Here is a 26977-nt window from a genome sequence, read left to right as displayed (position 1 = left end):
CCATAACTTGAAAATTAATGCTAGAGTTTTCTAGCAAATGGATTTAAATCAATATTCATCTGGCTCGGTGTGTTCACGGTCATTTTCAGGGCTGCATGTTTGAGCACTTCCACGGTACCCTGAATACAATGGAGAACATCAATCAGGTTTAGCGCTTAGCCTCCGAGCACGAGAACACACTGGCCCTTTCATTCAAGCTCTGGGACAGAGAGAGAGAGAGAGATCGACTCAGGTGACCCGGTTAGGCAGGACGAGCACGGAGCTTTCTGGAATGTTACGTCCGTGCCTGAGTGAAAAGATGGCAGAAAAGGGGAAGGAAGGAGGATACAACAGCGCTCAGAGCCCAGCACTGAGGCCCGTGGGAAAACTCAGGCACTTGAAAATGTTGAATGAACATTTACAAAGACCTTCATCGTCAGAAATGTAAATCTCAGTGTCTTTTGAGGACATTTAAACCGTTCATTATTTTTTTCTTATTTGGCTGAAAAGAACATCAATGGCTTCATGTTTTTTTTTTTTTTGTCTAAATAATCATTTTAACATATCAGGACTGCGTAGTTCGTCTCACATCCTTACCAGTCCGATGAGGTTGATGTTAGACTCGATGTGACGGAGCTGGGAGCACTGAGCGTCCAGCAGCTTGAGCACGTTGGTGGCTAGCATGCTAATCTGATACGCCACGCTTGCTAAAGACTGAGTGGCGAAGGCCTTCGTTTCGTCCAGCGCTTTACCCGAATCCCCGTCTGCCTGTAAAACACAAAGTCAAAGAAAAAAATTCTTTACATTTCACAGATTTTGGGTTCATTTTTACGTTTTGGTAAAAAATTAATGATGCATTCTTTTGAAATTATGGTCCATGTGAAATGATCGTGAGATGTATCACAAAATTCCTGCAGATTCTCCGAACTCATAAACGTCGTGAAACCAATTTGAGACAACTTTTGCTTTGTGACATGGTGCATCATCATGCTGGAAGTAGACATTAGAAGATGGTAAACTGTGGATATGCACATGGTCAGCAACACTACTCAAAGAAGAAGAAACCTTTATTTGTCACATGCACACTTCAAGCACAGTGAAATTCATCCTCTTCATTTAACCCATCTGAAACAGTGAACACACACACACACACACACACACACCCAGAGCAGTGGGCAGCCACACTAGAGCGCCCGGGGAGCAGTCAGGGGTTAAGTACCTTGCTCAAGGGCACTTCAGCCCAAGGCCGCCCCACGTTAACCTAACTGCATGTCTTTGGACTGTGGCGGAAACTGGAGCACCGGAGGAAACCCATGCAGACACGGGGAGAACATGCAAACTCCACACAGAAAGGCCCTCGCTGACCGCTGGGTTCGAACCCAGGACCTTCTTGCTGTGAGGCAACTGTGCTAACCACTATACCACCATGCCACAGGATGTGGCATTCAAGCCATGATTGATTGGTATTAATGGGCCCAAGAAAACATTCCCCACATCATCACACCACCCCCACCAGCCTGGACTATTGACACAAGGCAGATTGGGTCCGTGGATTCATCCTGTTGGCACCAAATTCTTATCCTACCATCTGTGTGCATCAGGGGAAATCAGATTCATCAGACCAGGCTACGTTTTTTCCAGTGGAACCTGACATGGCCTTCTGCTATTGTAGCCCATCAGCCTCAAGGTTTGACGTGGTGTGCATTCTGAGATGTTTTTCTGCTCACCACAATTGTACAGAGTGGTTATCTGAGTTACTGTAACCTTTCTGTCAGTTCCAAGCAGTCTGGGGAAGCCATGGCCAAATGGTTACAGAAGCAGTTTTGGGACCAAATGGTCACTGGTTTGATTCCCTGAACCAGCAGGAATGGCTGAAGTGCCCTTAAGCATGGCACCTAACCCCCCAACTGCTCTCCAGACTGCTCTGGGTATGTTGTACGTCGCTCTGGATAAGAGCGTCTGCTAAATGTCTGTAATGTAACGTTCATCCGCCGTTGAAATGCCTCAATAACAAGGCGTTTCCGTTTCTGTCAGAAATAGTCACAAGATCACGTTTTATCTCCATTCTGACGGTTGATGTGAACATTACCCGAAGCTTCTGGTCTGTACCTACATGATTTCATGCTGCCAAATGATTGGTTGATCAGATAATTGCATTAACGGCTAAGTGCACAGGAGTTCCTAATAAAGTGCTAAGCAAGTGTATCCAGCATGACTCCGCTACAAGTCGATAAAATGGTTGAACTTATAACAGGTTACTTGAGTTTAAAAGCCACGATGCTATTCTGTGATGCAACACAGTGTCCGTGTAATTTTTTTGCCAGATCATTCCTTTAAATGCAAAACATACATTCACTGGGCACTTTATTAGGAACACCCCTACATTCACCTGCTGTTTTATTTGATGCAGTTCTCTAATCAGCCGATCACTCGAGAGCAGCAGGACACAGCAAATCACACAGATACAAATCAAGAGCTTCAGTTAATGTTCACAATGTTCAAACACCAGAATGGGAAAAATTGTGATCTCACAGTGAAGTGTGACTTTCTTTCACTGCGGTATGGGTGTTGGTTTGAGCCAGATGAATATTTTTGGTTTGAGTATTTCAGAAACTGCTGATTTCCTCCTGGGGTTTTCACACACAACAGTCTCTAGAGTTTACACAGAATGGTGCGAAAAACAAAAAACATCGAGTGAGTGAGTGAGTGAGTGAGTGAGTGAGTGAGTGAGTGAGTGAGTGAGTGGGCAACAGTTCTGTGGGTAGAAGAAAAAATAACGCCTTGTTCATGAGAGGTCAGAGGAAAATGGGCAGATTCGTGGTTCGAGCTTTTTTTTGTCAGGAAGGATATAGTAACTCATATAATCACTCTTTGCAGAAAAGCATCTCAGCATGCAACAGCAGAACAGAAGAACACATTGGGTTCCACTCCTGCAGCCAAGAATAGGGAGCTTAAAATCAAGAACAAGTTCCTATTAAAGTATCTACTGGTTTCGCCAAAACATGGCCATCTTTTAATGTCTCCTCTTCTTTCATACTGTCTGGAGTTAATCCTCTGTGATAATCCTCGCTGACCCTGTGTCCAAAATTGCTCACTTGTTCACTACTCCCTACTCCCTATATAGGGAATTATTATATAGAGGACTGTATAGTGAGCTCATTGGTAAAATGAAAAAAGGCTTTCGGACACTAGTCCGTCACGCTGGTATTAACCCTTTGATGCAAAACATGGGTCAAAAGTGACCCGGCTGAGTTTTTCTTTGCAATAAATTAATTCCATCATTTAGTATTCAAGGTATTCCTCAATTAACTTGTTTTTGATCATCATACATCCTTATTTTATTTTTTCCTTTCTTACTTTTTGAATAAAAACCCTTTTTGTATCACTACCCTTCTAATGCACAACATGGGTCAAAAACGACCTGCATTCATTTTCCAGGTTATTTCATGTACGGCTATGATATACTTCTGAAATAAATTCATTTTGTCATTTACTTTTCCAAATATGCAGTAAATATCTTGTTTTTGTTTAGCACAAATCATCATTTTTATTTTTCCTTTCTTAAGTTATGAACAAGCACAGCTTTTGTAATTCTACATCAAGTTTACACACATGGGTCAGAACCGACCCGCATGCATTTACTACAGCGTTTGGTGGGAACTGTGAATTGTGCTTGTGTCAGACATTTCACAGCTCAGCACAGCGCCCTTTGCCCATCTAATACATGCAAGTAATGTTTTTCAATTGTTCTAACATTTTCTTAGAAAAAAATTGATGATGTTTAGGTTCCCTTGAGAGTGAGTAGATTACTTGTCAGAAAGTTACAAGTAATTACTATTAGCTACCGAGCTGTTGACATATTCTACTTTAGTTAGCTAATTTTATTGTAGTTGGCTTAGCTAACTACATAGTTAATAAATAAATAACTGGCCCCATTCACTGCTAAAGTAATTACTTGAAACAAATTATTATTATAGTATTAAGACATTTAATTTTAAATCACACTTGGATGACCCATGTGTAGTAATATAAAAAGTATTTTTGTTCATAAAGTAGGAAATAAAAAATTAAATTAATGATTTGTGGTAATTAAAAACAAGATATTTAAAGGATACTTGGAATATTCAATCATAAAATAAATTGATTTCAAAAGATAGAGCAAAGAAAAACTCAGTCAGCATGAAATAACCTGGAAAATGAATGCGGGTCATATGGGGTGTGCATATGTTTTGCATCAAAGGGTTAATGTTATTACTGTCGCACAATTAAAACGTGCCAGATCAGTCGGCTGGTGGGTTTTCAAAATAATAAATAAATGCATGTATTTTTTGTGATAAATAAATATTATACTGAGCGTATCTCCCACATTAATCAATACAAAGTACCTTGTGATGCATTGTGGGATACTATAGGGTGTAAATAATCCTCACTAAGGTTTCAGACAGCACTACAAAATGGCGTCCTCACTATATAGTGCCCTATATAGTGAGTAGGGAGCAATTTTGGACACAGGGAGAGTCTTGACCTTTAACATGAAATAAAAGAACGAGAAACAGCTCCGAAATGAGGACTATTTTTCTACACAGTTCATTTAAAAAGAGCCACCTGACGAAACTCTACAATTCTTTTCCAGTCTTTTCAGTGTTTGACTTCAGTGACATTTTGTGACCTGAACACCACTGAGAAGCACAATCACATCAATATTTAATGTCTATTCATCCTGTTTTTCTTCCTTTTTTGATCTTCTTGTCAGTAATTAGACTCGGATTAGTTTTTTTTTGCACTCCGTGTCGTGCTGTTAGAGGAAAATAATCAATGATAGGATGGTGTGTTAATGCAGCCTTTCTGTTACCACCCAACCAAGTTTATTATTTTCCTAAAACAGCACAGTTTGAAGTGTTTTATTCCTCTTTGACCACAATGCACAGCGCTTTGCCACTGATTAAAGTATTTTATTTATGAAAGAATGACACGCTGTACATTTTATACAGTACCAGTCAAGAGTTTGGACACACCTTGTAATTCTTTATTTTTATGAATTAAAAGTCATTTCATTTCTTAAAGCAGCGATGGATGTCGTTTCTCTTTACTTTACTGAGCGCTTCTTGATATACGGATTACTACAGTTGTGGTGTTGAAGAGGGCTATTTACTTTTATTCTACCCACATTCACTGGATATGAGCAATCGTGCACTCTGATTAGCTACTAGGCTATCAGCTCATATACCGTGAGTAGAGAAAAACAAAATGGCGACGTGTGTTGCTGAACCAACGGAGGATGAAATAAAAACTCTACTCAAAAACAAAACCCCCAAAAATACAAAAAAGCAACAAAATATGGAATGAAAGTATTTGGTGGTAAGAACGTACCTTTTTTTAATTTTCCAAGAATTATTATTATTATTATTATTATTATTATTATTATTATTATTATAGCATTTTGCTCCTGTCATTTCACCAGTTTGTTTACATTCTAAGCAGAAATTATTTTGTCTGACATTTTGTATACAGTTTTTACAACCCCGATTCCAAAAAAGTTGGGACAAAGTACAAATTGTAAATAAAAATGGAATGCAATGATGTGGAAGTTTCAAAATTCCATATTTTATTTAGAATAGAACATAGATGACATGTCATATGTTTAAACTGAGAAAATGAATCATTTAAAGAGAAAAATTAGGTGATTTTAAATTCCATGACAACAACACATCTCAAAAAAGTTGGGACAAGGCCATGTTTCCCACTGTGAGACATCCCCTTTTCTCTTTACAACAGTCTGTAAACGTCTGGGGACTGAGGAGACAAGTTGCTCAAGTTTAGGGATAGGAATGTTAACCCATTCTTGTCTAATGTAGGATTCTAGTTGCTCAACTGTCTTAGGTCTTTTTTGTCGTATCTTCCGTTTTATGATGCGTCAAAAGTTTTCTATGGGTGAAAGATCTGGACTGCAGGTTGGCCAGTTCAGTACCCGGACCCTTCTTCTACGCAGCCATGATGCTGTAATTGATGCAGTATGTGGTTTGGCATTGTCATGTTGGAAAATGCAAGGTCTTCCCTGAAAGAGACGTCGTCTGGATGGGAGCATATGTTGCTCTAGAACCTGGATATACCTTTCAGCATTGATGGTGTCTTTCCAGATGTGTAAGCTGCCCGTGCCACACGCACTAATGCAACCCCATACCATCAGAGATGCAGGCTTCTGAACTGAGCGCTGATAACAACTTGGGTTGTCCTTCTCCTCTTTAGTCCGAATGACACGGCGTCCCTGATTTCCATAAAGAACTTCACATTTTGATTCGTCTCACCACAGAACAGTTTTCCACTTTGCCACAGTCCATTTTAAATGAGCCTTGGCCCAGAGAAGACATCTGTGCTTCTGGATCGTGTTTAGATACGGCTTCTTCTTTGAACTATAGAGTTTTAGCTGGCAACGGTGGATGGCACGGTGAATTGTGTTCACAGATAATGTTCTCTGGAAATATTCCTGAGCCCATTTTGTGATTTCCAATACAGAAGCATGCCTGTATGTGATGCAGTGCCGTCTAAGGGCCCGAAGATCACGGGCACCCGGTATGGTTTTCCGGCCTTGACCCTTACGCACAGAGATTCTTCCAGATTCTCTGAATCTTTTGATGATATTATGCACTGTAGATGATGATATGTTCAAACTCTTTGCAATTTTACACTGTCGAACTCCTTTCTGATATTGCTCCACTATTTGTCGGCGCAGAATTAGGGGGATTGGTGATCCTCTTCCCATCTTTACTTCTGAGAGCCGCTGCCACTCCAAGATGCTCTTTTTATACCCAGTCATGTTAATGATCTATTGCCAATTGACCTAATGAGTTGCAATTTGGTCCTCCAGCTGTTCCTTTTTTGTACCTTTAACTTTTCCAGCCTCTTATTGCCCCTGTCCCAACTTTTTTGAGATGTGTTGCTGTCATGAAATTTCAAATGAGCCAATATTTGGCATGAAATTTCAAAATGTCTCACTTTCGACATTTGATATGTTGTCTATGTTCTATTGTGAATACAATATCAGTTTTTGAGATTTGTAAATTATTGCATTCCGTTTTTACTTACAATTTTTACTTTGTCCCAACTTTTTTGGAATCGGGGTTGTATTTATCAAATTTGCAAAAAATAAAAAATAATGTTCCATTTCTCAAAATCCAGTGAATGTGGATAGAATAAAACAGTTATTCCACTCAATCTTGTCACACATGACTTATAGCCACTATCAGCTCATGTACGACTCGATTTCGTGGAATAACTGTTAAACTGTATGTTTATTATTGACTATTTACTGTATTTTGATCTCAAATGCATTAAGAAGGCAAGAAACTCATCCACTAATTAACTTTTGATGAAGCCACACCTGTTAACTGAAAATCATTCCAGGTGACTTCCTCATGAAGCTGGTTAAGAGAATGCCAGTCGTATGCAAAGTGTCATCTGGATACTTTGAAGAATCTGAAATATCAAACATTTTATTTTGTTTTTTACACATTTTTGTTTACCACATAATTCCATACATGTTCCAGATGTTATTTCATAGTTTTGATGTCTTCAGTTTTGTTCTACACTGTAGAAAAGAGTCCGAATACAGAAAGACCTCTGAATGAGTAGAGTAGGGGTGTACAAACTTTTGACTGGTACTGTACGTTTAGTTACACTTATCTGACAGCAGCTTTAGTCGTTCCCTCATGAGCTTCTCTTTGTTCTTGTTTTCTCTCTCTTGAAGTTAATAAGACAAAGAGATTTTTTTTAAAAAAGCATAAACTCGTCAGTTGTGAAGATGTTGGAAACGTTACAGCTTTACCTCAGAGTTACAAAGTGCTGACACTGGAGACTCCTTCAATAAACGCTTAATAAACGTCTCCTTACAGAAAACTGGACGTCCACTGAACAAATCCCTGTGTACAGTTGTTACTATAGAAACATGCATTAATATACAATATTAATACACGCAACATGACCAAAAATTTCTGGACACCTGCCCACCTGACTCATATATCCACTCTTCTGGGAAGGCTTTGCACTAGATTTTGGGGCATGGCTGTGTGGATGTATGTTCATCCATTTCAGCCACAAGAACATTAATGAGGTCAGGCGGTAATGTCAGGCGATGAGGATTCAGATCCAGTTCATCCAAAAGGTGTTCAGTGGGGTTGAGTTCAGTCAGGGCTCTGAAGACACCAAGGTTAAGTTCTTCCACTCCAACCTTCACACACCACGTCTTCATGGAGCTCGCTTTGTGCCCCGGGACATTGTCATCGTCATTGTCATGCTTGAACAGTAGCGCTATAGCAGATACCACTGTGTGCTTCCAACATTGTGGCTGGAATGATTCAGATCTCCATGATGAAACAAACCGCTGAAACATGACCGCAAAACATGTTTATCTCCAAAACGCAATTCTATTTTCACTAAAACACTTGCCGGACACTTTAATAGGAACTTGTTGTTGATTCTAAGATTCCTGTTCTTGGCTGCAGGAGTGGAACCCAATGTGGTCGTCCATTTTCTGTTGCATGCTAAGATGCTTTTCTGCTCACCACGGTTGTAAAGAGTGATTATATGAGTTGCTATATCCTTCCTGGCTAAAACGCTCAAACCAATCTGTCCATTTTCCTCTGACCCTCTCGTATCAACAAGGTGTTTGTTTACTTTCCACCCACAGAACTGTCACTCACTCGATGTTTTTTGTTTTTCACACCATTTTCTTCTGTGTAAACTCCAGAGACTGTTGTTGTTGTGTGTGAAAACCCCAGGAGGAGATCAGCAGTTTTTGAAATACCCAAACCAAATATACTCATCTGGCTCAAACCAACACCCACACCACAGTGAAAATCAGTCACACTCTGAGATCACGATTTTTCCCATTCTGATGTTTGAACATCATGAACATTAACTGAAGCTCTTGATTTGTATCTGCGTGATTTTATACATCAAGCAATCGGCTGATTACCGGTAGAGAACTGCATCAAACAGAACACCAGGTGGATGTAAGGGGTGTTCCTGTAATATTCTTTGTTATGTATGACGCATAAACACAAAGACGGTGCTTAAGCGGAGATGAAATATAACTAGCAGAGATCTGTACGAAACCAAACCAGCACATCAACAAAAAAAGAAAAAGAAAGAAAAGTCCTGAGAGTCCTTCAAGAAGTGAAGTAAAAGTCAGACTCAGAAATATATCATGTGATCGGATTCATTACTATACTAACTGATTCTCCCCCCCACTAATGAAGTAACATCTGTGGAACATCTGGTTGAAACAGCTTTAATACTGGTGGCAAAGTTGTACAGCTGGTAAAGTGGATACAGTGTGTACAGATTTAAAGATTATTGAAGGTCCTTAAGGATCACTGATGGACCTCGACTCGAGTTCAGTGGACACCACGTGTGCTTTCTCAGGGAGGAGATACTTATGGATGCATATGTAGGAGAAGGTTTGATGGAGCTACAAACCCAGTGAGAAAATGGGAAAAGTACAGGTGTGAGAAGCTGGAAGTCAGTGAGATGAGCAACCACTGGAGAACCTGTTTTATTTCAGCCTGATGATGATGATGATGATGATGATGCTCACCTGGAGGTAGTTGTTCTCGCAGTACTCAGCCACATTGCGCAGGTTGTTGTAGTTATCCAGAAGTGCTTTGCGGGCCGCCGGGGCCTCTTTCAGGATGTTGGAGATCTCTTCCGTGCAGCTTTGTTCCTTCATGGTTGTGAGACGAAGCGCGAGTGCGCGAGGAGGTTACAGCACCGGAAACTGTCTGCAAAACTGCGCCTGTGGGCTCGCGCTTTCAAAGCAGAAGCGGAGGCGTCATCACAGAGACGTGCAACAGCCCACACACACACACACACACACACACGCGAGAACTTCTTCTGAAACTTCCCCCTCTACTCTCCACACCTTCTTCATGAACTAAAATGTCACTTCCACCTTTGCACTTTGCACATCATGTGCGCAGTTTAAGGGCCCTTTAAACCTTTAGATGCAACAGCGATGAACAAATGATTCGGTTCAAGTGACTCGTTTGAAGTGAATCAGAAGAGTGAATCGATTCAGTGACTCCTGAGGCAGCTGACGGGTATCGGCAGGCCAGGCGTGCCACAGTTCGGAACTGGGAGGAGTTCGGTGAGGCCATGGAGGAGGACTATCGGTCGGCCTCGAGGAAATTCTGGCAAACCATCCGGCGCCTCAGGAGGGGGAAGCAGTACTCTGCCAACACTGTTTACAGTGCGGGTGGGGAGCTGTTGACCTCGACTGGGAACATTGTCGGGCGGTGGAAGGAATACTTCGAGGATCTCCTCAATCCCAACGTCACGTCTTCCATTGAGGAAGCGGAGGCTGATGACTCAGAGGTGGACTGATCCATTACACAAGCCAAAGTCACTGAGGTGGTTTGCAAGCTCCTTGGTGGCAGGGCACCGGGGGTGGATGAAATCCACCCTGAGTATCTCAAGTGTCTGGATGTTGTGGGGCTGTCTTGGCTGACACGCCTCTGCAACATCGCGTGGCGGTTGGGGACAGTGCCTCTGGAGTGGCAGACCGGGGTGGTGGTCCCTCTTTTTAAGAAAAGGGACCGGAGAGTGTGCTCCAATTATAGGAGAATCACACTTCTCAGCCTCCCAGGGAAGGAGAGGAGAATTTGGCCAATAGTCGAACCTCGGATCCAGGAGGAACAATGCGGTTTTCGTCCTGGTCGCGGAACACTGGACCAGCTCTATACCCTTCATAGGGTGCTCGAGGGTTCATGGGAGTTTACCCAACCAGTCCACATGTGCTTTGTGGATCTGGAGAAGGCATTCGACCGCGTCCCTCGTGGTATCCTGTGGGGGGTGTTTCGGGAGTATGGGGTTCAGGGCTCTTTGCTAAGGGCTGTCTGGTCCCTGTACGAACAGAGCAGGAGTCTGGTTCGCATTGCCGGCAGTAAGTCAGACCTGTTCCCAGTGCATGTTGGACTCTGGCAGGGCTGCCCTTTGTCACTGGTTCTGTTCATAATTTTTATGGACACAATTTCTAGGTGCAGCCAGGGGCCGGAGGGAATCCTGTTTGGGAACCACAGGATTTCATCTCTGCTTTATGCAGATGATGTTGTCCTGTTGGCTTCTTCAAACCAGGAGCTTCAGCATGCACTGGGGCGGTTTGCAGTCGAGTGTGAAGTGGCTGGGATGAGAATCAGCACCTCCAAGTCCGAGGCCATGGTTCTCGACCAGAAAAAGGTGGCTTGCCCTCTTCAGGTTGGTGGAAAAGTCCTGCCTCAAGTGGAGGAGTTTAAGTATCTTGGGATCTTGTTCACGAGTGAGGGAAGGATGGAGCGTGAGATCGACAGGCATATCACTGTGGAGGTGCAGCCTCCACAGTGATGCGGTCGCTTTACCGGTCCATCATGGTGAAGAAGGAGCTGAGCAAAAAGGCGAAGCTCTCAATTTACCAGTCAATCTACGTTCCAACTCTCACCTATAGTCATGAGCTTTAGGTAATGACCAAAAGAACAAAATTGCGGATATAAGCGGCCGAAATGAGTTTCCTTCGCAGGGTGGCTGGGCGCTCCCTTAGAGATAGGGTGAGAAGGACAGTCACTCGGGAGGAGTTCGGAGTAGAGCCGCTGTTCCTCCACATCGAGAGGAATCAGCTGAGGTGGCTCGGGCATCTCTTTCAGATGCCTCCTGGACGCCTCCCTGGGGAGGTGTTCCAGGCATGTCCCCCCCCCCCGGGAGGAGGCCCTGGGGAAGACCCAGGACACGCTGGAGGGACTATGTCTCTCGGCTGGCCTGGGAACGCTTCGGTGTTCTTCCCAAGGAGCTGGCCGAGGTGTCTGGGGAGAGGGAAGTTTGGGCTTCCATGCTCAGACTGCTGCCTCCGCGACCTGGCCCTGGATAAGCGGAAGAAAATGAGATGAGATTATAATTATTATTATTATAATTATTGTTATTGTTAATGATGATGATGATGATGATCATGATCATGGGCGCCGCCGGGGGGGAAAGGTTAGAACAATTCTAGGGGCCCAGCACTGCCATGGGGCCCTTTAAGGGGCTGATAATATGCTTTTAATGATTTTAATAAGACTTTTGAAATAACAACAATGCAATATTCCATCTGGTAAAATGAGCTAATTGAACAAGGTTGTCTATTTCTTGAGTTCTTCAACATATCGTCATTTAACCCTCCCCCTTTTGCGAAATGGTACGGTCCAGTTCTGGTAGAAGCGCGATACGTTAAATCTGTGTGCTGATCAGTGCAACGCTACTTGCTGCTGTGTCGCGGTGCAGCAGCCAGCCAGCCAGCAGTGGAGTGCGTACAGTCTATGATCGCTAAATATGAAGAGTGGCTGTCAAAAACGTAAAGAAAGGCAGCTGAAAGCTGAGAGGGACCGGAGAGGCAGGCAACTGGTCACTCAGTTTTTCCCAAAGAAAGGTAGCTATCGCTCACATGTGTGTTCAAAATATTAGCGAATGGTAAATGAACAGTATGAACGTGGTTGGATTAGCCTATCAAGAGAACACTTTTACAGTTTGTACAGTGACATTTTTTCCATTTTAATAACTGGACTGACTTGTGTGATAAACAAGATGAAATATTACATTATGCTGGTGCTAATAACTAGTGCTAATAACCAGTTTCATAACTAATGGGGTGCCCTAAATATGCACAGATTCAGCCTCAGGGGGGCCTCCGCCCTACCAAACCACTGAATCCCCCTTTGGAGAAGGAGGTAAGCAGCAATACAACCCATAAATGCTTTAGGATTGAAGTTTTTAATGAGCGAGCGCCATATACATTTTGCTAGATTAAAGTGTTGCTAATAACAGACACCAGTCAAGTGTTTGACATGGTTACGTGTGTGGAATGTTCACACGTTCTAAACCATTGGTTTCAAATTGAGGAGCTGGAGAAAGTGCAGCACACATAAAAGAGGGATAGAGGTTACAACATGAAGAAATACGTACGTAATTGATCAAATTGAAATGTCACTCCGTGTCACTTTGAAATAAATTTATAATAAGATGTTTCCTGTCTTTTATGGGTAACATTTGTAAGGCTACTGAGTATGGAGTTCATTTAAATGCATCAAACTTGAATGCATCAAACTGGTCCATGGAGGGGCAACCAATAGTCTAACTCTGCTTATGCTCAAATTTCTGTCTAGACACACTTTGCTTTGAACATATTCCCTTTTTGCAGAACAGTACACACAGCTTTCTACCTAACACATAACAATCCATGGGATTTCCATATTTTGATGCTGGGTAGAAAACTTTTTCTATGATTTATTAGCAGTCACATCACACATTTCACTACCAATTGTCCTAGCACAAGAAGGCATGTAGCAAAATCTTGAATTTTCATTTGTGATTGTAAATGCACCAGAATTAGTCACTGACCAGTTTTCATCTAGTCCCTGGTAGGTTAATACATAAAATGTAATAACAAAGTCACAAACTCAAGGTCCATGGGCTATCAAAAGTCAAATAATGACAATAGTGCAATTGTGACAAGGGTGGGCAAAGTTGGGGGGCCCAAAATTCTAATCTTTCATGGGGCCCAAAATTTCTGGCGGCGCCCCTGATGATGATGATGATGATGATGATGATGATGATGATGAGACAACAGCAAATGAATCAGTATGAGTTATTAGTAACTCCTAAACTAGTTATTAGTTAGGAGCATATTATTATTATTATTATTATTATTATTATTATTATTATTGTTGTTGTTGTTGTTGTTGTTGTTGTAGTACAGTGTGCAGCACCTGACAAAAGTTCTCTCATGTAGTGAAAGGTAAAGAGTCTGTTCTTTTGAGATGAGTCATTTGAAGTGAGTCAGAAAAGCATGATTCGATTCACTGAAATTAAGTCAAATCAAATCAAAACAAATCGAATCAACAGAATCAGTAGTCTGCAGTCAGTTTTAAATCAGTGGGTGTCGTGAAATTCACCCTCTTCACAAAACCCGCCAAATGAGGAGCTACAAAGACACACAGGTTTTGTAATGAACATTTCTTAAATAAACCATTTACAACCCCGATTCCAAAAAAGTTGGGACAAAGTACAAATTGTAAATAAAAACGGAATGCAATGATGTGGAAGTTTCAAAATTCCATATTTTATTCAGAATAGAATATAGATGACATATCAAATGTTTAAACTGAGAAAATGTATCATTTAAAGAGAAAAATTAGGTGATTTTAAATTTCATGACAACAACACATCTCAAAAAAGTTGGGACAAGGCCATGTTTCCCACTGTGAGACATCCCCTTTTCTCTTTACAACAGTCTGTAAACGTCTGGGGACTGAGGAGACAAGTTGCTCAAGTTTAGGGATAGGAATGTTAACCCATTCTTGTTTAATGTAGGATTCTAGTTGCTCAACTGTCTTAGGTCTTTTTTGTCGTATCTTCCGTTTTATGATGCGCCAAATGTTTTCTATGGGTGAAAGATCTGGACTACAGGCTGGCCAGTTCAGTACCCGGACCCTTCTTCTACGCAGCCATGATGCTGTAATTGATGCAGTATGTGGTTTGGCATTGTCATGTTGGAAAACGCAAGGTCTTCCCTGAAAGAGACGTCGTCTGGATGGGAGCATATGTTGCTCTAGAACCTGGATATACCTTTCAGCATTGATGGTGTCTTTCCAGATGTGTAAGCTGCCCATGCCACACGCACTAATGCAACCCCATACCATCAGAGATGCAGGCTTCTGAACTGAGCGCTGATAACAACTTGGGTCGTCCTTCTCCTCTTTAGTCCGAATGACACGGCGTCCCTGATTTCCATAAAGAACTTCAAATTTTGATTCGTCTGACCACAGAACAGTTTTCCACTTTGCCACAGTCCATTTTAAATGAGCCTTGGCCCAGAGAAGACGTCTGCGCTTCTGGATCATGTTTAGATACAGCTTCTTCTTTGAACTATAGAGTTTTAGCTGGCAACGGCGGATGGCACGGTGAATTGTGTTCACAGATAATGTTCTCTGGAAATATTCCTGAGCCCATTTTGTGATTTCCAATACAGAAGCATGCCTGTATGTGATGCAGTGCCGTCTAAGGGCCCGAAGATCACGGGCACCCAGTATGGTTTTCCAGCCTTGACCCTTACGCACAGAGATTCTTCCAGATTCTCTGAATCTTTTGATGATATTATGCACTGTAGATGATGATATGTTCAAACTCTTTGCAATTTTACACTGTCGAACTCCTTTCTGATATTGCTCCACTATTTGTCGGTGCAGAATTAGGGGGATTGGTGATCCTTTTCCCATCTTTACTTCTGAGAGCCGCTGCCACTCCAAGATGCTCTTTTTATACCCAGTCATGTTAATGACCTATTGCCAATTGACCTAATGAGTTGCAATTTGGTCCTCCAGCTGTTCCTTTTTTGTACCTTTAACTTTTCCAGCCTCTTATTGCCCCTGTCCCAACTTTTTTGAGATGTGTTGCTGTCATGAAATTTCAAATGAGTCAATATTTGGCATGAAATTTCAAAATGTCTCACTTTCGACATTTGAGATATGTTGTCTATGTTCTATTGTGAATACAATATCAGTTTTTGAGATTTGTAAATTATTGCATTCCGTTTTTATTTACAATTTGTACTTTGTCCCAACTTTTTTGGAATCGGGGTTGTATAAGCATTCATATGCGATTATTCAGTAATGGATATAAGTAGGATTTAAAATGGTGTGTGTCTTATTGTGGACTTTATCAAAGTCTGTGCTCAGTGTTTAACACGTGATAAAATAGGGAAAGAAAGAAAGAAAGAAAGAAAGAAAGAAAGAAAGAAAGAAAGAAAGAGTTCCTCTGGGACGACTCTTCGATTCACGAGCTTCAAAGGAGTCAAAACCAGTGTGATTCGACTCATTTAAAAAAGTTTGTTCAAATCAATTGTATCAGTAAAATCAGTTTAAATGCACAACTAGGAAAAAACATGTTTCGCAATTGAGGTTTCTTAATTAACCATTAATATTGGGATTGATTCAGTAATGTATATTACGTATACACTCGCCGGTCACTTTATTAGGAACACCCCTACATCCACCTGCTGTTTGATGCAGTTCTCTAATCATCCAATCCCTCTACAGCAGCACAGCACATCAAATCCCACAGATACAAATCAAGAGCTTCAGTTAATGTCCACAATGTTCAAACATCAGAATGGGAAAAATTGTGATCTCAATTTTTGTGTGACTTTCTTTCACTGTGGTATGGGTGTTGGTTTGAGCCAGATGGACTGGTTTGAGTATTTCAGAAGCTGCTGATCTCCTGGGGTTTTCACACACAACAGTCTCTAGAGTTTACACAGAATGGTGCAGAAAACAAAAAACATCAAGTGAGTGAGTGACAGTTCTGTGGGTGGAAACAAACGCCTTGTTGATAAGAGAGGGTCAGAGGGAAATGGACCGATTAATTCCAGCTTTGTGTGTGTGTGTGTGTGTGTGTGTGTGTGCGCGCCAGGAAGGATATAATAACTCATATAATCACTCTTTACAACTGTGGTGAGCAGAAAAGCATCTCAGCATGCATCAGTAGAAGAACACACTGGGTTCCAGTCCTGCAGCCAAGAACAGGGATCTTACAATCAACAAGTTCGTAGCCGATGTGTGTAGACACACATGATGTAGCAGCGCCCCCTAGCGGAGTTTTTTTCTTGTTTGTTTGTTTGTTTGTTTGTTTGTTTGTTTGTTTGTTTGTTTTCCATTTCCACACCTGCTGCAGGGTTTTTGATTAATCAGGCTCCATTTACTGTAAACTGGTTTAGTTCAGTCCAGTGCTCTGACTGTGGGAATCTCAGTGGTTTAGGGTTTTACTGCACTACTGAGTCCAAATCCCATGATTTGAGCAGAGCCACAGTCGGGCCCTTGAACCAAACTAAATAATCGCTTTTGGATGAAAGAACTTTAAAATAACACATCAGCTTGTTTTCGGTAACCATGGCGTCATCCTCTTACAGTTTGCATATCGGACCATGATAAACTTTTTGACGTCCCAAACTGGGCTCATGGGTCGCATTTTACTGAAACACTGAGAAAGTACTGAGCACTCAGCTGCAGATTTGAACAAAAATGTGACCAACTTGAAATGGTGCACCCTGATCAACTTCAACTTTGGAACTAGAGGCTTTTTTTTAAATAATAATAATCATCATCCACGGGGCGGCACGGTGGTGTAGTGGTTAGCGCTGTCGCCTCACAGCAAGAAGGTCCTGGGTTCGAGCCCCGTGGCTGGCGAGGGCCTTTCTGTGTGGAGTTTGCATGTTCTCCCCGTGTCCGCGTGGGTTTCCTCCGGGTGCTCCGGTTTCCCCCACAGTCCAAAGACATGCAGGTTAGGTTAACTGGTGACTCTAAATTGAGCGTAGGTGTGAATGTGAGTGTGAATGGTTGTCTGTGTCTATGTGTCAGCCCTGTGATGACCTGGCGACTTGTCCAGGGTGTACCCCGCCTTTCGCCCGTAGTCAGCTGGGATAGGCTCCAGCTTGCCTGCGACCCTGTAGAACAGGATAAAGCGGCTAGAGATAATGAGATGAGATAATAATCCACATTATCATTTAAGAAATAATACTTCTAAGTGCAAGCGTGCTTTAAAGCAGGAGTTGTGAAATATTTTGCAACCTCTTTCAGAGTAAAAGAACTTCCAAGGAGCCCTTTCTGAACTCAGCACACATTTCATTTCATGAACAATCCCCAATCCCACTTTGAGGACCACGGCTCTTAACGACAGGAAGTGTGAGGTTTTTTTTGTGTGCAGTCTTTTTTTTTTTAATATTATATTCAGTATTCAGGTGCATTTGCAATGATGTTTCATAACTCCAAAGCTGTTCTGCATGTCGTATTAAACAGTTTCAACATGAGCTTTTGTCTTTTATTGATCATTAAAACAATAAATACATTCCAGGACAAAAGAAGGTACGAATATATTTACTGAAAGCTAAAACGAGGCTCTTCGTTCTGTGATCAAGTCACAAATGAATCTCAGGGAGATGATGAAGAGGAAGATGGCAGTGAGTCCGGCGTAACACAGAAGGATGACGCTGAGGCCGAAGAGAGACTCTGGGTCGCTGAGACTGCGCTGGGGTCCGAGTCGTGTATACACCCCGAGTCTGATCTCAGCAGCCTTTCTGCCTTGGATCCAGCAGTAGTATGTCCCTTTGTCCTCCATCGTCACAGGTCTGAAGTGGAGATGGTGACCTAAATCTATAAACACACGCGGGTTTGTATCCACTCCTTCCATATACTGAGAGCGATAAAGTGGCGTAGAGCCTTTATCCCACGCCACTGTGTGCTGGGGTCTCGCTTTGGGACACGACAGGACGAGATCGGTGTTTGCTGGATGGTTATGCGAGTAGACCAGAAGCCCTGAAGAAGCTTCTTTGCCGTACCCGAGAAACTCCAGCAGAGCTTGTCGCTGTGGATTCACTGGAGGTTTTGGAGGGCAGGAAGATTTGCATCTTCTGACGCTGAGCTCAGCCCCGTAGTCAGCACCGCTCAGCCCGAATCTCAGAGGAACCGCAGAGGAACCGCACGAGGTCACGTTTCTGATCTCTCGAATGTAGCGCACGTGTAGATATTCACTCACGACGTAACAGAGCCCCACTCGGACCTGCTCGCCTGGCACGCCGCACCGATCGCACGCAGACCAAGGCCAGTAACTGGTGAACACTCTGAACGTCTCACTGGGATCAGACTTGAGAAAGATGCCAGTTTGTTCGAGGTTTGTTTGTGCTTCGGCTGTTTGTTCGAGGTTCCAGGGAAAGAGAACATTCCGAATGACCTGAACATCTACATCATAGCCGTAGAAGAACTGTCCCGAAGCCGTGCCGCAGACGTAATGCCCGGAGTCGCTCGGCTGAGCTCTGAAGATGATCAGGCTGAATAAACGGATTGAAAAGCGATCATGCAGGTTCGCCTCTCGTCCGACTTTGGACGAATCCGTTATCGCGGTGCCTGAAAAGTCGGTGAGGACTTTGGTGTTCTTTGTCCCCAGGTGTTTCTGATAGTACCACACCACTGAGAGAGCGTCTGCTGGTTTACAGTGACAGGGCAGCTCGACGGTCATGTCAGCCACGTACGCTGCGTTATCGAAGACCAGGAACGCAGGACACGACCTGCTGGTAAAGATGTCCTCCTTGTCCTCAGGAGCTTGATAGGCGCTCAGTAACAGAGGACACAGGGTCAGGAAAAAGACTTCAGGAGACATCATCAGGTCAAACCTTCTTCTTAAGGAGGAGTGTTTTGATTTGAAGTGATTGTTTGGAACTGTAGTGATGTCGACGCCCCGTAATGTCACGGAGCAATTCATCTGGTTCAATTCATCACCGCTTTTGTTTTGTTTTGAATTTTCAAAGGAAACGGCTTTGTATCACATGCAGGCTCGACTCCTCATCCAACTGGAGCTGATTCAGGAATCATTCAGATGAATTTCATGAAATAGAAATGTATTTACAGGGCTCTCAAGTCTCACGCATTGAGCGTGACAGTCACGCTTTTCGGTCTTTTGTCACGCACTCCCGCCACACATTGTATAATATAAAATTTATATTATAATTATTATAATATAAACTTCTCTGGCGCGCCGCTATCGCTATGGAAACGGCAGGAAACAAGCGCGTCTCCCATGAGTCGAGCCTGCCACTTACCAGCCAATCAAAAAAAGGAAAGGGGCGGGGCTACACAATAGCCAATCAGAAGCACTATTGTATCTGGGTCGATAACGCAACAACCAATGAAAAAAGCATTGTTATCCCGGGAATTGTTCACGTGATTCTGCTCCAACCATCTTCTGAAAGTTTTGTTCAGTGGACACCATGAGGATGAGCTCCGGGCAGCACAGAGGCCAGAGGAAGGCATATCCTGTTTTAATGTTACAACACATTCACAACTTGTTTGACACAAGAAATGGCAACTTGCCTGCTGTGACAGAATGTTGCCCAGATAATCAGCATGGACATGGTGAGGTTTTACAGGAGCTGAGCTGTATTGACCTGTTTAAATGATCCCCTGGCGAGCAGCTCCACTGGTTCACAGGCAATAACAGACGCTGGTCAGTAATAATAACAGTGACACTAACGCGTGTTTAAAGCAGCATGTGAATACCAGCAAGAGTGAAGACTTTTTTTTTTTATTTGTCAGCAGTTATGAAAGACCCGTTTGTGAAAGATTAAGTTTTTATTGTTCATAATATAGAAACTGTGTGACTCCAGGGGAAGATATAGGGAAGAGGAAAGTTCAACTATGACAGATTTCAGGACCCAACATCCTTTGACGTTGAGGGGAAGAATGTCCTCAAAAAAGAACAAAGTAAGAAAGTTTTTGCACACAACATGACTTGCTCATTATTAAGATAAAAGGAAAACATGTAAGTAATAGAGGCCCTTGGTTCCTTTTTCAGAGGTGACTGGCTTGAACCAATTTGGGAGGTTATCAAAGATAACAACCTTGGTTTTGGTGCTTCCTCATTCAAATGCTGATGCCGAGAGGGTATTTTCAGTGGTCAGTCTGAACAAAACCTCAACCCGAAACAGCTGGTCTCTGGACGGGACACTGGCCTCTATCATGACCCTGAAAATGGCTGGACTTGAGCCGAACTGTTTTAAGTGGGAGCCAACAACACAAATGATGAAGGACTCCAAAAAGGCAACAAACACTTACAATAAACAACACCAGTCATAATCTCTCTCTCTTTCTCTGCTCTCTCTCTCTCTCACACACACACATACACACTTATTCAATACACGGAAATTGAATAAAGACTTTGTATTTGGTTGAGCTGTCAGTGCCGTGTGTTATCCTTTCTTCTGCAAGTCTGAGCAGTTATTAATAACAGCAACACTAATAATAATATTATTAATGAAAGATCCCCATTCCTGCGACCCGTCCACCCGCCCGCCCCCCCCCCCCCCCCCCCAACGGGGGGGGTCACTCTTGCCTGCATTCAAAACTTGAGAGCCCTGTATTTATATATCAATAAAATATTTAAATATTTACACAGTGATGAAACCTACATCTAGGCATTTTTAGCGGAGCTCCACAGGCACAGAGTGGGGATCCATAAAGAAACCCTTCGAGTTGTTTTCTGGTGGTTTCGGCCCTGTGCGCGCCTGCCACCATACCCGTGTGAGTAATTAACGGTCATACTCGCCGCCTAGTGGCCAGTGTTAGTAATTACCAGTCATACACGCCGCCTAGTGGCCAGTGTTAGTAATTACCAGTCATACACGCCGCCTCGTGGCCAGTGTTAGTAATTACCAGTCATACACGCCGCCTAGTGGCCAGTGTTAGTAATTACCAGTCATACACGCCGCCTCGTGGCCAGTGTTAGTAATTACCAGTCATACACGCCGCCTAGTGGCCAGTGTTAGTAATTACCAGTCATACACGCCGCCTCGTGGCCAGTGTTAGTAATTACCAGTCATACACGCCGCCTAGTGGCCAGTGTTAGTAATTACCAGTCATACACGCCGCCTCGTGGCCAGTGTTAGCTGGTAAAGAAATAAAACAAACGAGGCTGGATATAAGAAAATTCTACAACCCAGAAACATATGGGAGCTCCGCTTTTAAGCTGTGCTTAAATCTATATATTATTCATTTCAGTGCCAACAGAATTAGATTATTCCACATCTCATCTCATTATCTCTAGCCGCTTTATCCTGTTCTACAGGGTCGCAGGCAAGCTGGAGCCTATCCCAGCTGACTACGGGCGAAAGGCGGGGTACACCCTGGACAAGTCGCCAGGTCATCACAGGGCTGACACATAGACACAGACAACCATTCACACTCACATTCACACCTACGCTCAATTTAGAGTCACCAGTTAACCTAACCTGCATGTCTTTGGACTGTGGGGGAAACCGGAGCACCCGGAGGAAACCCACGCGGACACGGGGAGAACATGCAAACTCCACACAGAAAGGCCCTCGCCGGCCCCGGGGCTCGAACCCGGACCTTCTTGCTGTGAGGCGACAGCACTAACCACTACACCACCGTGCCACCCCACCAGGAACATAATGAACATTAAAAAAATATTTATTCATTTGAAAGCTTTTTTATTTCTTCCAGGGAACCGGGTGTCTATTTTGCATTTCCATAAACTCCATACTTCTCCATCAAACCCCTGAGCTTCCCTGCCGCCTCAGTCCCATCATCCTGCGCCGTGTTTTCCTGTGTCTGTGTCTCACACTCTGCACATCGCTCCTTCTGGCTCTCAGGAGCCTCAGCGAGGTTGGGATGAGTCTCGAGCAGGTTGGAGAAGAGACGCTCACACGCTTGTCGCTCCTCTTCGCTCAGCATAGAGACTCCGAGGCCGAAGTGGCCGGTCAGTGAAAGTCCCTCCAGCACTCCGATCACTGCCGCCTCGTCTCCGGACCTGAAACACTGACAGAGGACCATCAGGAACTCGCCGAGGAGGCCGACGTCCACCTCAATGTGGAACATCTCCCTCAGCTTCTCTCCACCCAGCCTGAGCAGGAACGTGTACTTCTCCACCGAGCTGCCCTTAAACCTGCGCCAGTCTCGAACGAACTCCGACGCGCTGCGAGGCTGCAACTCACACAGCACACACTGGAACAACAAAAACACACCACTTTATTTTCATTGATTAAAAAATGCTCTCAAAATGCTTGTATACAGGTTTAATAAATAAACATATTAATTTCACTATATTAATTTCTTATTTTCTTCATAATAGGGTTTTATAGTAATTTCATTCGATAACAATCATATAATAATATACATTTTTTTACATTAATCATACAGTATTAATAATTCATCATTTAGAAATTATATTTGATAAAGTAATTAATTAAAACCATAAAAACCCACCGTAAACAATTACTTAATAATAATAATAATAATAATAATAATAATAATAAATTTGATTATCCAAAAGGTTTATATTGAAATGTTATTTATTTATTTATTTATTTATTATATTCTTCACAATAACATTTTAAAACTTTATATAATTAATTAAAAATGACATAATATAATACTTTTAATCAGCCAGAAATAATTTTACTGAGGAATCTGTAATTATTTTAAAATAATAATAATAATAATAATAATAATAGCTATTGAATACATTTCAGCATTTTACAGTAAAATTTGTATTATTATACTCTATATAGCATTTTTATAATATTTATATTGTTTAATAATTAGAATCTGACTGAAATTGTTTTTAACATAATCACTCACATTTTAGATACACAACAATCCAAATTAATTTAAAAAAAACTAAAATAAGAATGTATTAATACAATAATTATATTAAATGATATACAGTGTAGGTATCCGTGTGATACAAAAAAAAAACCTAATACAAACAAAACAAAAAAAATCCGAGATAAAGGATCCTATAACTAATGTTTATGTATAAAGAGACTTGACTGTTTTTTTCTTTTAGTCAGATTGATGTTTATTAGATTTATTTTACACTTTCTTACATTTATTACAGTATTTGCAGTGTTTAGTGTGAATCAGTTTAACTGTGAAGTGTTTCATTTTGTGCCAAGTGAAATTAACACACTCAATTTACACCATTATTAGTACTTTATGGTGAACATTGCAGTGTTTTTTTTAAACCACTGTACTATCTAAATGGACTGATATTTCTTCTTATTTGGTTGTGTTTAACTTGAAGGTTATTGTCTCATTTGTATGTTTTTGTGTGTTGTGTCCTCTGCTGCAAATCAAGTTTCCCCTCGAGGGACAATAAAAGCCTCTCAGTTCCAGCTAAAGAAAAAAAACAGAACATTTAAAGCTCAGTAGTTTTTTAAGGAACGATATTGGACTGGTATCGATATCGGACTGGTATCAATATTAGTGATACTCGAGCTTTCAGTATCAGTATCAGAAAATAAAGTGGTCGGCTGTCATGTCTCGTCTGTAATGATGATAAATGATATCATAATAAATGTTTGACCTCCAGGGAGTCTGCACCGGTGTGTTTCAGTTCTGTGTTTCCGGTACTGATTGGGTTCCAGGGTTGTTTCCGTGGTGCGTTTTTGTCCTTTTTATCTAAAGGCTTCAGGTGAGATGCCTTCACAATGTCCCTGAAACAGAACAAACCACAGCAAAACATTTAATCAATAATCAGTGTTCACTAAAGACCACAGAGACTGATTTCTTTTAACTCCACACTTAAAGGTGCAGTAAGTAAGATTAGCCTTTATTTTTCAACATTAGGTCTCTTCACTACAGAAGTGCCTTTTTTCACAAAAGAAAAAAAATTAGGCACCTTATGTCATGAGTTACTGTCTCGTAATTACAAGAAAAGATCTCATAATTATTAGAAAAGTTGAAGTAGCTTAGTCATCAATCGTCGCTAATCCATGCTACAGGGTGAGGCAGTGGGCAATGATGGCGCTATCGCGTTTAATCTGCTTTTATTTCCTTCTTGCCCTGAGACACTGGGAAATATTAATGATCCTTGATGTGGATGGAATTAATATTTGCGTCAAGATGAAATTAAACAGGAAATACAGCTTGCCGAGCTCGTCTTAGCTGTGTGCAAAAGTGGGCAATTTTCCTAACCATAATAATAATAATAATAATAATCCATTCATTATCTGTAGCTGCTTTATCTATCAGCCTATCCCAGCTGACTACGGGCGAAAGGCGGGGTTCACCCTGGACAAGTCGCCAGGTCATCACAGGGCTGCCACATAGACACAGACAACCATTCACACTCACATTCACACCTACGGTCAATTTAGAGTCACCAGTTAACCTAACCTGCATGTCTTTGGACTGTGGGGGAAACCGGAGCACCCGGAGGAAACCCACGCGGACACGGGGAGAACATGCAAACTCCACACAGAAAGGCCCTCGCCGGCCACGGGGCTCGAACCCGGACCTTCTTGCTGCGAGGCGACAATGCTAACCACTACACCACAGTGCCGCCCATAATAATAATAAGTTAAATGTTTTAATAAACATTTCTCATCCTTGCAGGTCAGGAAGTGTTTACATACACAAAAACAGTTTATTTGAAAATAAACCGAACGCTTGGCACTTTTCCATTTTTTTCCACAATGATGAGATTCTGATCTTTTCCACCTCATTATGAGATCTTTTTCTTCGAGATAGTATCTCATAATTATGAGATAAGTGGTTTATTTTCTGATTTTGTGAATGCAATGTGCTTCCAACAGCTCGGTGGGTTTGATGTTCACGAAACTCCGCCCCCAGGACCTACAGAGTGTCTGTACAATGATTGACAGGAGGCACATCCAATCACAGACAAGCAGTTTTCCAAACGCGTTTTCTCAGCAGCTTCCTCCACTGTAGTTTTTCATGTTCTAAATATCTCCCAGATTATTTGTACAAGCAAGAAAAAAAAAATCATCTGCTGCCCCTTTAAGACTAATAAAGAGCGGCAGGTACAGAGGTCCACACTGAGGCGTTCATTAGCACCACATTGATCGTTTCTGTTCTTTCCTTACAGCTGGAATTTGTGTAAATAAATCTATAATATGATAAAAATCAAGAGGAAAACATCTCGGTTACCGGAACTCTTCATAAGTGGCGACTTTTTGGTGAATCGCGCGGAATTTGGCGTCGTTTTCTCTCTGGTATTTTTTATCCGCTTCTACAGCGCGTTTCATTTCCTTCTCCAGCGCTGAGAAATCAATAAGATCACATTTCTCCATGTCTGAGTGCCTTTAATCCACCGTTATTGTATGTGATTGACTTTAACCCGGAACTAGAAGGCAGTCGGAGTGTTGCAGGTAAACTAGCTTTTAGCCACAGGCTCGCGCAAGGCTTTATAAACACACCGGTAACCATGGCAACACACAGAGCCGCCATTTTGAGAATCAGAATCGGATTTATTGGCCAAGTGTGTTGACACCTGGGGTGAATATTTGTATATGTAATGTACAATATAGACATTACACAATATAAATAAATATGCAGTCTACAATAACTATTATATACAATATACATATGCAATATCAATATTATATACAATATCTAAAATATCTGTATGATACAATATCTATCTATAATCTAGCAAGTGTTGCCAGGCAAAACAATCCTCACCCAGTAGCACCTATGATGAATATGAAGGAAGATATCGTGAAAAAATTAGGTACCCTATGGGTCCATGTGGCTACTGCTTCCATCCATCCATCCATCCATCCATTATCTGTAGCCGCTTTATCCTGTTCTACTGGACAAGTCGCCAGGTCATCACAGGGCTGACACATAGACACAGACAACCATTCACACTCACATTCACACCTACGCTCAATTTAGTGTCACCAGTTAACCTAACCTGCATGTCTTTGGACTGTGGGGGAAACCGGAGCACCCGGAGGAAACCCACGCGGACACGGGGAGAACATGCAAACTCCACACAGAAAGGCCCTCACCGGCCGCAGGGCTCGAACCCAGACCTTCTTGCTGTGAGGCAATAGTGCTAACCACTACACCACTGTGCTGCCCTATGCAATCTACAATAACTATTATATACAATATACATAATATACAATACCGATATTATATACAATATATCTAAAATATCTGTATGAGACAATATCTATCTATAATCTAACAAGTGTTGCCAGGCAAAACAAACCTCACCCGGTAGCACCTATGATGAATATGAAGGATATTGTGAAAAAATTAGGTAGCCTATGGGTCCATGTGGCTACTGCTTATAATAAATAAAATAGTTTTCTGATCCCATGTCCATACAGTAAATATAGCATATATATTTACTCTATGAGGCAGTGGCCACAAAAATGAAGCGTAATCCAAAAATTAACAATTTAAAAATCACAGAAGTAAAATATACCAAGTGTCTGTATTTTATATTATTCTACTCTTACAGTTTTCGAAACTGAAACCTCTGAACCGAGGCTGATGTACACACACTGTTGCCATGACCCAAACTCTTATTTCTTGGAAATGGCCCGGCGCTAGAGCTCAGTGGAACGCACTTTCCCTCTGTAATAAGCATAAACATGTCTAAAAGCGATTTCTTTAGTCTA

At 42.0% G+C, this 26977-nt stretch overlaps 4 protein-coding genes across 5 annotated transcripts in view; 1 reads left to right on the top strand and 3 right to left on the bottom strand.

The window, feature by feature from the left end:
- Window positions 1-9835, bottom strand: part of abi3a (ABI family, member 3a) — a 41983-nt gene extending 32148 nt beyond the window's left edge. The window contains exons 1-2 of the mRNA XM_060902187.1: window positions 9572-9835; window positions 577-747 (exon numbers count right to left, since the gene is read on the bottom strand). Of these exons, the coding sequence (XP_060758170.1) occupies window positions 577-747; window positions 9572-9703 (303 nt within the window). The 5' untranslated portion in view covers window positions 9704-9835. The remainder of the gene's footprint in view (window positions 1-576; window positions 748-9571) is intronic.
- LOC132868909 (large ribosomal subunit protein uL3) overlaps window positions 1-26977 on the top strand; it is a 477874-nt gene that overhangs the window by 426475 nt on the left and 24422 nt on the right. The gene's annotated exons all lie outside the window — the stretch shown is intronic.
- LOC132869375 (Ig-like V-type domain-containing protein FAM187A) lies at window positions 17901-19284 on the bottom strand. Its single transcript, XM_060902713.1, has one exon. The coding sequence runs from the start codon at window positions 19282-19284 to the stop codon at window positions 17914-17916; it is 1371 nt and encodes a 456-aa protein (XP_060758696.1). The 3' UTR covers window positions 17901-17913.
- LOC132868910 (coiled-coil domain-containing protein 103-like) lies at window positions 21931-25733 on the bottom strand. Its single transcript, XM_060902203.1, has 3 exons — window positions 25491-25733; window positions 23905-24034; window positions 21931-22541 (listed from the first exon to the last, which is right to left on the bottom strand). The coding sequence occupies exons 1-3, from the start codon at window positions 25631-25633 to the stop codon at window positions 22053-22055; spliced, it is 762 nt and encodes a 253-aa protein (XP_060758186.1). The 5' UTR covers window positions 25634-25733; the 3' UTR covers window positions 21931-22052.

This window comes from Neoarius graeffei, chromosome 20 (assembly GCF_027579695.1).
Source record: "Neoarius graeffei isolate fNeoGra1 chromosome 20, fNeoGra1.pri, whole genome shotgun sequence".
Taxonomy (NCBI): domain Eukaryota; kingdom Metazoa; phylum Chordata; class Actinopteri; order Siluriformes; family Ariidae; genus Neoarius; species Neoarius graeffei.
Note: the sequence above shows the minus strand (reverse complement) of the source record. Positions and strands in the feature narration are given on the sequence as shown.